This window comes from Dreissena polymorpha, chromosome 9 (genome assembly GCF_020536995.1).
Source record: "Dreissena polymorpha isolate Duluth1 chromosome 9, UMN_Dpol_1.0, whole genome shotgun sequence".
Lineage (NCBI taxonomy): Eukaryota > Metazoa > Mollusca > Bivalvia > Myida > Dreissenidae > Dreissena > Dreissena polymorpha.
In genome coordinates, this window is record NC_068363.1 from 99,983,123 (window position 1) to 99,994,660 (window position 11,538).

An 11,538-nucleotide genomic window follows, 5' to 3' on the forward strand; every position below is an offset into this window, starting at 1 on the left:
ATTTGGGGGCACTTGTCGATTTACAATAGTATGTCGGCAAGGTCTTTCCGATATATTTATTTATTTTTCTTGCTTTTTTAATGTGTTAATAAAATTGAGTGTGTGTTTGTTTACAAGTTTTCATACATCTTGTCAAGATTGGGGTTGTGATTATCGAGCAATTGCATCACCTGTCAAGTTTTGTGTAGCTGGGCTATTATCAAAACATGCGAACCGGCACACGACTCACACCTCCATTGTTGTTTAACGCCGGTAATGTCAGTAATGGTGTTGAGAAGTTTGAGTCGTTAAAAATCTCCTGTCATAATAGAAGCTCGAAAGAACGCGTGAGATGGGAAATGTAAATAAAATGCGCGGTTGTGAATTAGTCATGTGAATAACCCTGTGCCAATACCAATAAAAATTTCAGTGTCTTAGTTATACCAAGCACACTAATCGGTCCGCAATGTGTACTCCTCCACGATAAAATCGTGGACAGTTACTTCGGAGACTTATGATGAAAACCTCGATGGTATCCTTGTGGAAATTGTGCATTTCATGCATTATTCATTTAAATGGAAACATTTACGCGTAATATTATAATTAAAAAAAACTCCCACAAACAAGTTGTATCTTTATCGTTATCGTCTTTATGATAATAATTATTGAAAAATAAAATAACACGTGAGATCTTCAATATAAATAAAATGATTTTCAGTGAGCCTACGGTACGGAAATTTTGCCTTAATTTTTTTTTGCTTCAAAAACTTTTTTCCCGATTTTTTGCTTCTAAAAGTAGATGCGCGTTATACATAAATGCGCGTTATACACAGCGTTTTACGGTATTCACTAAATAATGTTTGTCACTTTGTGTACACTTATGTAAGAACTTCAAATAATCCAGAGCACTTTCTGTATACTTTCGTTAAGCTAAATTAGCTAGCGCACTTAGTGAATACTTCTTATGCTGTTACATGCTGTATTTTCAGTTGACGTTATGGGACACTGGCGGGATGGAGCGCATGAGTTTCATTGGACAGAGCTATTACCGCGGTGCACACGCGGCCCTGCTCTGTTACAGTATGACCAACAAGGAAACGTTCGCAATTTTATCACAGTACATTCTTGACATTGTTATGAACGCAGAAGGTGCTAAGATATTCTTGTGCGGGAACTTTGCAGACTGTGAAAGCAGCGATCGTGTCAACGAGACAGACATTGAGAATTTTACACGCGAGTGCGGTAATGTTTTGTCTGGCTCTTACCAGGTCTCGTGTAAAGACCGGACAGGCGTCACGGAAATGTTCACGGACATGGCCCGCGTGTTACACAGGGAGAACGCAAAGAAAATGACGCTGAGAAACGATCTTATACGTCCAGGGGAAACCCCAGACCAGATTGAAGAATACCACAAAAAGAAAAGTGCTGTACGTCGGCATGATGGCTGGGGCCTGACCCTTGCTTTGACATATGTAGTCTTTTCCACTCTCATTTTATCGCCTTAGTTTCATTGATTGACATCCCATACATCCACATGTAGCATGGATCATCCATTCATTGGCCTAATTCTTGCAAATTACAAATCAATGAATGTAAGTGAATATTTGAACCTTGCTTTGATATAACAGGTTTAAATGCATGTTCTTAAGTGTTTTTCCAGAATAGTATGTGGAGTACAAACAGGCAAATCAGGTTGACAATTTCGACTTTTGCAGAATTTTTTATTTAAAGGAAGTCTCTTTTAAACAAAAATCTAGTCTAGGCCAAAAGATTTGTCCCTGATTAGTCTGTGCAGCCTTGCACAGGCTAATCTAAGACTAAACTTAGGCACATGCAATAAGCCCAGTTTTCCAATTTGCTGCTCATTTGGCTGCTCATTTAGTCAATGCATCTAACTTGCTCATTCCCTTTAAACCTTTTTTATTCTTGATAAGTTTAAGCTAAATATTGTTTGTGTTTATTTTGAGTTTTTCTTGTCATAATGAACCAATTCAATTTAGGCCTTTCAATGCAAAGTGTAAACTTCTATTCTCATTACTGTTGAATTGATGTCTTAATGTGTATGTTTTTGTATTTAACCTTGACCAAATCGTGTATTTTTTGTATTAAACCTTGACCAAATGGCATTTTTTTTGGAAATAAAAAATGAATATGCATTCAATTCAATTCTCTGTATATAAATTAGAATCTTGATACATATCTGATGATTTCTTTTTATATCCTTCATTTATTCCTTTGTTATGTTCATCATCTTCAACAAGTATATAGTTTTTTTGGTATGTGTAATTATCTCCCAATGCCTGTTTTCACATATAATTTGCATAGCATATCTTATTATGGATGAAATCTCAGTATTTGAACTAAGTGTATGTGATAGTGACTTTGTAAAATGCATGTAAATTATATTCCAAAATGAATGATCCGGAATAGATCTTCTTTCACCCCATAATTTAAGCCTATATGTTTTCCTCTAAAAAACCCAAAAACTTTCATGAAGTACATTTTCATGTACTGGTTAATTGCAAACACTTCTGTTTATTGTTTCTTTTTTTAGTCCCCTACCGGTTTGCGCTCTGTGCGTCTGTGAGTCTGTCAGTCTGTCACACTTTCTGGATCCTGCGATAACTTTAAAAGTTCTTCATATTTCTTCATGAAACTTTTAACATGGACAGATGGAAATATGGAGATTATGCACGTCATTTCATTTTGTTCCTACGTCAAGAATTCTGGTTGCTATTGCAAACAAATAGACTAGAAATATTGCTGAAAATGGTGGGGTTTCACCGGTAGGGACTTTTGTTGCTTGGCAATAGTCTTGTTATATTTACAATTCATTTTCAATAAAGCAGCATAATGCAGATTTTCAGTGCTCTTAGATTTCTAAGGTGTCTGGCTTCCTCAGTTGTTAAAGTGCAAGACTGTAATCAGGGAATAATGAATTTGATACCCGGCTAGGCCACATAATTCTTGCGAGTATTTACCGGTACAAACTGAGCCTTGTATTGTCAAACTTTATCGTTATGCATGTGTGTAAAGTGTCTTCCCTGACAAGTCTGTGAAGTCCGCACAGGCTAATCGTGGACAACACTTTCCGCCCAAACTGGATTTTTTACTCAATAAACGAAAAATTCCATAAAAGTGGATAGTTTTGTCTCTTATCAGCCTGTGCAAAGTGTCCAGGCTAATCTTGGGTAAGAATTCACGCACATAGCCCAGTTTTTCCAGACAAGATTCATATTGTGTTTCTTGGGCTATTCTCCTCTCGGGTCTTACTCCAGTGGGGCATTCATCAGTTACCTAACTTACCTGTATACGTATTTTGGACGTTTATGTAGTCCATGAGAACATTTAATTTAATTAAACACCTTTATTACAGATTCAAGTTTTAAAGGCTTCATTTCCAACCGGGCCTAGGCAACTGTATAAACCTGCACAGACTTCGAGTTACTTGCAGGCTGTTCCTGGTTTTAGGCTGTTTGCAGATAGCCATTTTCACTTTGTTTCTTCTGAGTTGGAAAAGAATAACTATTTGCAATTTGTACTGGTTAACTTCTTGTATCTGTGATGCCCAGAAAAGTGTGAAAAGGTAAAATGAACAGCTATGACATGACTAACAGCTACAAACAATGGTAGAAAATCCAAAAGACAAATTCTGGATTTGATGTTCAAGAATTATTTGTAAATATGTAGTTGATACAGACATACATTTTCTTGATAAAACAATCAGGATTCTTTGTTCATTAAGGTTTGTCATGGTAGAGTCTAAATTATTATATGACACTGAATTAAAAATAATTATGTATTATATTTCTAAGTAAACCTGTGTATTTTTTTTATGACTACATGCTATATTCTTGTAGTCATGTACAGTCAAGACTTATTAATTAATGAAATATTTTGGATTAATTTAAGCATTCGGTTAATATTGGATTTCATGGTTGAATGGATCCACAAAAATCCACAAAATTAGTGTCCGCTGATAAATATCAGTCTCTCAGTATGCAGCTAGATTTCCTTACGCTCAAAATGGGTGTAACACAAGATTTACTGATTTTGTTTGCATACAAAACTGAAATATTATTCCGAACATTTTTTACCAAAAATATATTTGAAAGTATGCAGATTTTTAGTGGTGAAAAACTCACACATATTTGTTATTTAAAGATATAGAAAAACAGACCAAAATTATAGAATTACTGATAAAGAAGTTTTTGTAGTGTTTGTTGTTTGAACATTTGTTTTTCAAAGATTCTTATATAGTGCCAAATATAGTTTTTTCATGATTAGTTTCTTTGCTAGATTTTTTAATATTTCTAGTCAGTTTTAATACAAGATATTTTAAAATAGTTTTTAATATTTATTTATTTTACAAAGTTGTTCTATCAATATAATTATTTTTAGCTCTAATCCAAATTAGAGCTTTTACCTGCTTTATTTGTTATGTTTTGTTTTCAAGTTTTTATATAGTTTTTATAAAGTGTTGATTGAAATCAAATCTGGCCTTTTTAACAGCATAGATGGCATTTTTACATATTCTCACTTTTATGAAACTTTTGAAGCATAACTGGGGGATGTTTGTTTAAAAGAGGCTTGCAATATTTCCTGAATGGATTACCAACTAATATTGCAGAGATAATACCGGTACATGGCTTTGTCTGTTATTTTCAGAAAGACAAGTGCCATGCATATCTATCTCGGGACAGGACTTCGGTAGTTTCAAATAAAAACATTGCAATTTATTATCTTATGTTGATGTAATCTACCAATTATCTGCTATTCAGTCTGTACAGAATGTGGTTAACACTAAGCTGACATTACTTATTTAACCCTTTACCACTTAGATACGTTTTTTCACACATTTGTTATTCCCTTTAGGATATCAAATTTAATTAAAGAGCTTTCTTACTTAGATTCAAGTTTTAAGGCTTCATTTCCAATCCTTTGATACTGATGAACAGAAAACAGCATAAAACCTGAACAGATGCGAGTTACTGGCAGGCTGTTCTGGTTTTATGCTGTTTGCCATTTGACTTTACTTCTGAGTGGGAAAGGTTAAATTACCATAGGATATTTTCTGCATCTATGTTAAGGGAACTACTTCTTTAGTGTGCAGCTGGTTACACATCATTTAATGAATAAGGAGCAATGCTTAAGCAGTGAATATTACTGTTAACAATATTCCTTTCTATCTTAAAATGACAAGAATGAGATCTGACTTAAATCATCATAACAATCATATATACTCATATTTGTTTTCTTACTCTATGATGATAAAATGAAGGCTTAACTTAAATGTTCATTATGATTGACCAATGTTTTCAATTTTTAATCGTCAAAATTCTTGGCCATTGTTTCAGATCCAACCATTATATTCATTATCAAAAGTTTGTTGCTCAAATTAACTTTGTTCAGTCATAAGTATTGGTCATCTTTACTGTGATTATAATGATTGGTCCAAATTTCAAAATCATGCTCTAACATTCATTATCATTGGATATTAAGCTGAAATCCAGCTTGAAACAGTTTTCATTGGCCAGTATTTTTAAATCCATTGTTTCATTGACCAATAGATAAGTTTGAGAGTTTTTGTAAACAGATCAAATACATCTACAGTACTAAATTGACATGTATGTAAATATATATTTACTCTTACGAGATCTTTAAGGAATGAACAGATATTTTAAATTAAGAAATTTTAATTTACATAATGATTTATTGTTTGTTTGTCTTTCTTTTAGACTTAATTCACAAAAAAATATTGTTCTATGATACCTCTTTGAATATGGGCACAAAATGAAAAATGTTGAATGAGGTTAATTAAATGACAAATCATTCTCCTGCAATAATTAGTAAACTCATTATTGACCCCATACTAAAGATGGTAGAGGTGTTTTTAAAGATGTCTGAGCTATATCAGCACTAAGTGACCTTGTTATAATAAAGTATAAATAACTTGTGTTGATCTCGTGATTGTGATAGAATAACTGAGAAAGTAACACAAGTAAGAAAAATGAGGAAACCTGAAAACCAACATGTATTTTTGTATAATTTAATGCCAGAAACCTGAATGTACTTTGTTAAGTTATGACATGTTATTACTGTATTACATGTAATATTTTATAAGTGGATTAACACATCATGTACCAAACAAATCCATGTGGAATAATGCTAACATGTCAGTGAACAGATATATGAGCTGCGTCATGCGAAAATAGGTCTTATACCAAATGCAGCCTCTGTAGCTTAAGAACAGGCTTGGCAATCTGTGCAATATGGTCAGCAGCTCATCTGTTATGAGACCATAAAACCTTGCAGAATTATACCAGATAGTGAAGCCCGTAACCAGACTGCGCTAGAGTCAAATGTTATAGACCCTTTGTTAACATGCGTAAGTACCGTGTACTGGTAAGTTATTTTAATACAGGATTCAGTGCGTTTTGCAACATATGAGTGGAAAATGCCTGTTTATTGACACGCGGTATTGCTCGGTACAACATGTGCGATTGTTAACAGTGTTAAAATGATGATTACATGTAGGTCATAACATATCTGAGATCAACAATGCTTGTTTACATGTATTACCTAGTTTCTATGCTGTACATGACTATATTATTCAGTAGATCTATTTTTGACACATTATTGAAGGACTGTTATGTGTTAGTTTTATGATCTAAAACAGTATTTTTGTGTCTGAATACTGTCTCTGAAAGGATGTTAAACATCACTTACTGCTGGACATGTGTCTTAAAGGTCATTCAATATTGTTTTTTTATATGTAAAATCTCATGTAAATGCATGCAGCTCAATATTCTATATGATTCAAACTTATTTATTTCACTGTATTAAGTCTTTGTTTAATAGTAATAATTATTTCAAATGGAACATTTTAGACACATTTGCATTGTCTCATATTACATATGTATCTACAACTTTTACTTCGCTTGAAGTATTTATAATTGTTTGGAAATATGGAGTTCATGTTCATGTTTAATATTTTTCATAGTCTGGAATTGTACACATTGAAATGAGGTATCATTTACTCTGAACATAATAATGTTTCTTGTTAATAAATGCATTTAATTTGTGTGACATGTTATATTAATTGTCATTGACTCATGTTATATTACCATCTTTGATCTACCCATTTATATAAAGAAAGGACCATATATGTGTTTTTCTTGCTTATTAGTTAATTTATGCAAGGGAGATAAACATCACTCATGCCTTCCACGGTAAGCACACGTGTCATCTCTAAAAGACTTTCAAACTAATATTTCAAAACAAGGAAACAATCTACTGGTATAATTTTTATTGAAGTTCAAATCTAGACTTGTATTCAGTTTGTTGAAAGATCTTTGTAATACAATCATTGTTCCTGTTTTTTTAGTAGATCATTACTTAATGAACTTGTACCAAATATTGGCGATTGAACAGTTGCATCATTGTTGGTAGCAAAGACCTATATAATACATTCTATAGGTCTTTGTATATAGGTATCTTAGTGTGCACTTACACTGACTACCTGTTGCTATCCTCCAGTGAGGGTCTTTTTGCAGTATATTTGATAGAATTGCACTATTTATTATTGAATTGTGCCACTTGGTATGAAGATAGTATAAGGTATAACTTAAATTTATCCAGTCAGACCGAAAACGACAAATCTGGCTCCACCAAACATATAGGATGCCCACAGTTTATTTGCTGTTGTGATAACCTGCATTACAGATGAAATTATGGATACAATCTTTGCCAGTAAGATGCCCTTTTAAATAAAATATTTCATAGTATGATAGCAGTCTGTGAAGATACTTGAACTTTTCTAGGCAAGCTGGTTTAAAATGACAAAATACGGATGCAAGCATTTGACAAACGCCGTACTAGAATGATAGGAGATTGAACCGAACTTTTCTAGGCAAGCTGGTTTAAAATGACAAAAATAATGATGCAAGCATTTGACAAATGCCGTACTAGAATGATAGGAGATTTAACCGAACTTTTCTAGGCAAGCTGGTTTAAAATGACAAAATAATGATGCAAGCATTTGACAAATGCCGTACTAGAATGATAGGAGATTTAACCGAACTTTTCTAGGCAAGCTGGTTTAAAATGAAAAAATTCTGATGCAAGCATTTGACAAATGCCGTACTAGAATGATAGGAGATTGAACCGAACTTCTCTAGGCAAGCTGGTTTAAAACGACAAAATACGGATGCAAGCATTTAACAAATGCCGTACTTGCATGATAGGAGATTGAACCAATGTGGTGACCAGTACATTCCATGCGTTGTTTGGGTGGTCAGTGAGTTTAATCCTTTACTCTTAGATACATATTTTGACGCTTTAATTTAATTAAAGACCTTTTTTATGCTAAATTCAGTGCTGTTTGCACATTGCCTTTAACTTTGCGTCAAGTGAACAGAGGGTTAAACTGCAATACAGAGATTTGTAGTCCAAAACTTTAATAAGCTAGGGACTCTTGTTCACATAAGGGATGAACAACATGTGCTATCAATGGATAAAAGTACTCAAGGACATTATATAAGGTGAAACTTAATGTTATGGAAGGATAATGGATGTTTAAAAAGCCATCAGTGTAGTGTTTATGACATAAGTAAACAAGAGGGACATGGGCTCTTAGGGCGCTAACCTGAGACCAGAACGATCTAAACAATTCTCAGGAGTAGGAGATCAGAATAATAAAAGTACTTTAAGAAACATAAATATTTAATTTCTAGGCACATTAAATTTTCCAAATTGGCTAAGATATCATTAGAACGAATGCTCTGAACAAGTGTCAGGAAGATTAGACTTTAATGTGACTTCTAGAGTGTTAACAATCTTTTGCTTTCAGGGTGACGAAATGACCTAACCTGAACCGGTTTAAAACTATGCCGAGATATCATTAAGATATATGTTCAAACCAAGTTTCATGGCGATTGGACTTAACTGCGATTTCTTAAGTGCCAACAAGGGTTCACAATAGCCTACAAGGAAGACTTTCTCACCTCCTGGCAGCCATTTTTCAACGGGTTGGAACCATATTCAAACTCCGCTGATATTTTATAACAAAACATGCTTTAAACCAAATTTCAGGAAGATTGGACACACAAAAATGCGACTTCAATAAGCTTTTTTTAAATTGACATTATGGTCTAATTTTTTATATCGCGTGATTCAGTTTCAACTCTGCCGATATTTCTTTGGTGCAAATATTCCTTCCAAGTTCCATGAAGATTAGAATTGAATGTTACCATTGTCAAACTTGGCCGATATATATTTAGAGATAATCTTCTGATTAAGTTTTATGAAGAATGGTCATAACTGTTACTTCTAGACTGTTAACAAGGTTTCACTATTGCCATTTAAGAAAAATTGTCCCCATTGGTGGCCATGTTTTTTCGATGAACGACAATCACTTTCGAACTCGGCAAAGGTATCACGAGAACAAATTCAAATGTTCTCATCAAGTTAAAGTTTCAGAAAGATTTGACATTAAATGAGATCTGATAAGTGTTCTCAAAGTAAAACTATAACCATATACTGAAAACTGCGCACCCCTTGACGGTCATGTTTTTCGACGAACCTCAAGTTTCGAACAATGCATGTAGCGGATTGCTTGACCAATACCAATACCTAACAAGTATATTTAATTTTTAAATATAATTTTTGTTCATTATATTTAGAGTAAGTTTATAATACAAACATTATCAGTTAAAAAATATTATGTTTCGAAATACAAGTTTACGAAATACACTTGTATTTCACACTCTGGTCTGTTGAAAAGGTTGATATTCGATAGGGATTTTTTAACGAATTAACAACCAGAATATTCTAAAGTGCCTCCCAAACGTTTTGTTGTTTATTCCTAATCGAAACACTTACTATGAAATAATAGAGCATGTTCGAGTTAAGATTATAACTTATTACGCATATGGCGTGTTCCCTTCTTGGATAACCCTGATTACTATTCTTACCAAGCTATGTAACATTAACTACGTCTCTGAAATTACTAACATCAGTTCTAAGTTGGTTACAGGAATAGAATACTAGCTAAGCATTGACAGTGACAACAACTGAACAAGTTAATGTGCGTAAATTTGATATGACATATCAAGTACACACCATGTCTGTCGACCATTAATATCCAAGACAGCAAACAATAACACTACGACTGAATGAACGACTGTGAGTATAGAGGCGTTGGAGCTAGCAACCATTCTGTCGCAGAATTTGATTTACCTGTTCAATTACTCGAAATAATTTAATCAGCGGTCGATTAATTAGACACAATAAAATCAGTAAACTTATCTAAACCTGTGACTGACATGATCCATTTCAAGAATTAATGACAATAGGGCCATGATGGCCCTGTATCGCTCCACTGTTTTTTTTTATGTGAAAAAAACGTGCAATGCGCATGGGTTGAAATGTACTCAAGCATGTGACTTTCTCTTTCTATCCCTCGTCCCACTGGGCGCTTAAAGTTGGAAGGGTGAGCATTATATGGAAAAAGTTACTACCATGTTAACTAAACAGACTAAAAAGCCCGGGAATTGTTGCACAGGTCCTTTGCTTATAACGTAGGTACATTTATCTCTCCAAAAGATATAATCGTTCTTTCTCTTTCACATATTTTTAGATGCTGAAGATCAAATCTACGCATTTGATTTGAAACAGATTCACAAGACCCATATGAATCAAAATGTCTTTACCAAACGACACATTTTGGACATTCCCAATTTGAAAGAGGTTGCAGACGACAATTAAAATTGTAATGGAAACTGAAGGAAATAATCAGGCAGGGAAGAAATAATTGTGATAAAAAGAGAAATTGCTCATCTTTAGCAATTTCTGCTTTTATCACAATTATTTATAAAGTCGTCGGCTACAAACCTTAAAATCCTGTTAGTGTTTGGTAAAGGGTTAATAATCTCTGGTTCCTTCTTAAGAGCCTTTCACACATTTATAACAAATACAATAGTAGCATCTTTCTTTGTAAAGAATCGTCTCAAAACATAACAAGGGCTGTTTGTAAAACATGCATGCCCCCCATATGGGCTGTCAGTTGTAGTGGCAGCCATTGTGTGAATACGTTATTTGGCACTGTGACCTTGACCTTTGACCTAGTGACCTAAAAATCAATAGGGGTCATCTGCGAGTCATGATCAATGTACCTATGAAGTTTCATGAGCCTAGGCGTATTAGATTTCTTGAGTTATCATCCGGAATCCATTTTACTGTGTAAAGTCACCGTGACCTTGACCTTTGACCTAGTTACCTGAACGTCAATAGGGGTCATCTGCGAGTCATGATCAATGTACCTATTTAGTTTCATGATCCTAGGTGTAAGCATTCTTGAGTTATCATCTGGAAACCATTTTTCTAAGTTGAGTCACCATGACCTTGACCTTTGACCTATTGACCTGAAAATTAATAGAGGTCATCTGCGAGTCATGATCAATGTACCTATGAAGTTTCATGATCCTAGGCATAAGCGTTCTTGAGTTATCATCCGGAAACCATTTTACTATTTCGGGTCACCGTGACCTTGATCTTTGA

General features: G+C 34.0%; 1 protein-coding gene across 1 annotated transcript; it reads left to right on the top strand.

The window, feature by feature from the left end:
* Positions 1-206: 206 nt before the first annotated feature.
* On the top strand, positions 207-1,484 carry LOC127846314 (ras-related protein Rab-12-like). The gene is made up of 2 exons (XM_052377482.1): positions 207-326; positions 969-1,484. The coding sequence occupies exons 1-2, from the start codon at positions 207-209 to the stop codon at positions 1,482-1,484; spliced, it is 636 nt and encodes a 211-aa protein (XP_052233442.1).
* Positions 1,485-11,538: the final 10,054 nt, after the last annotated feature.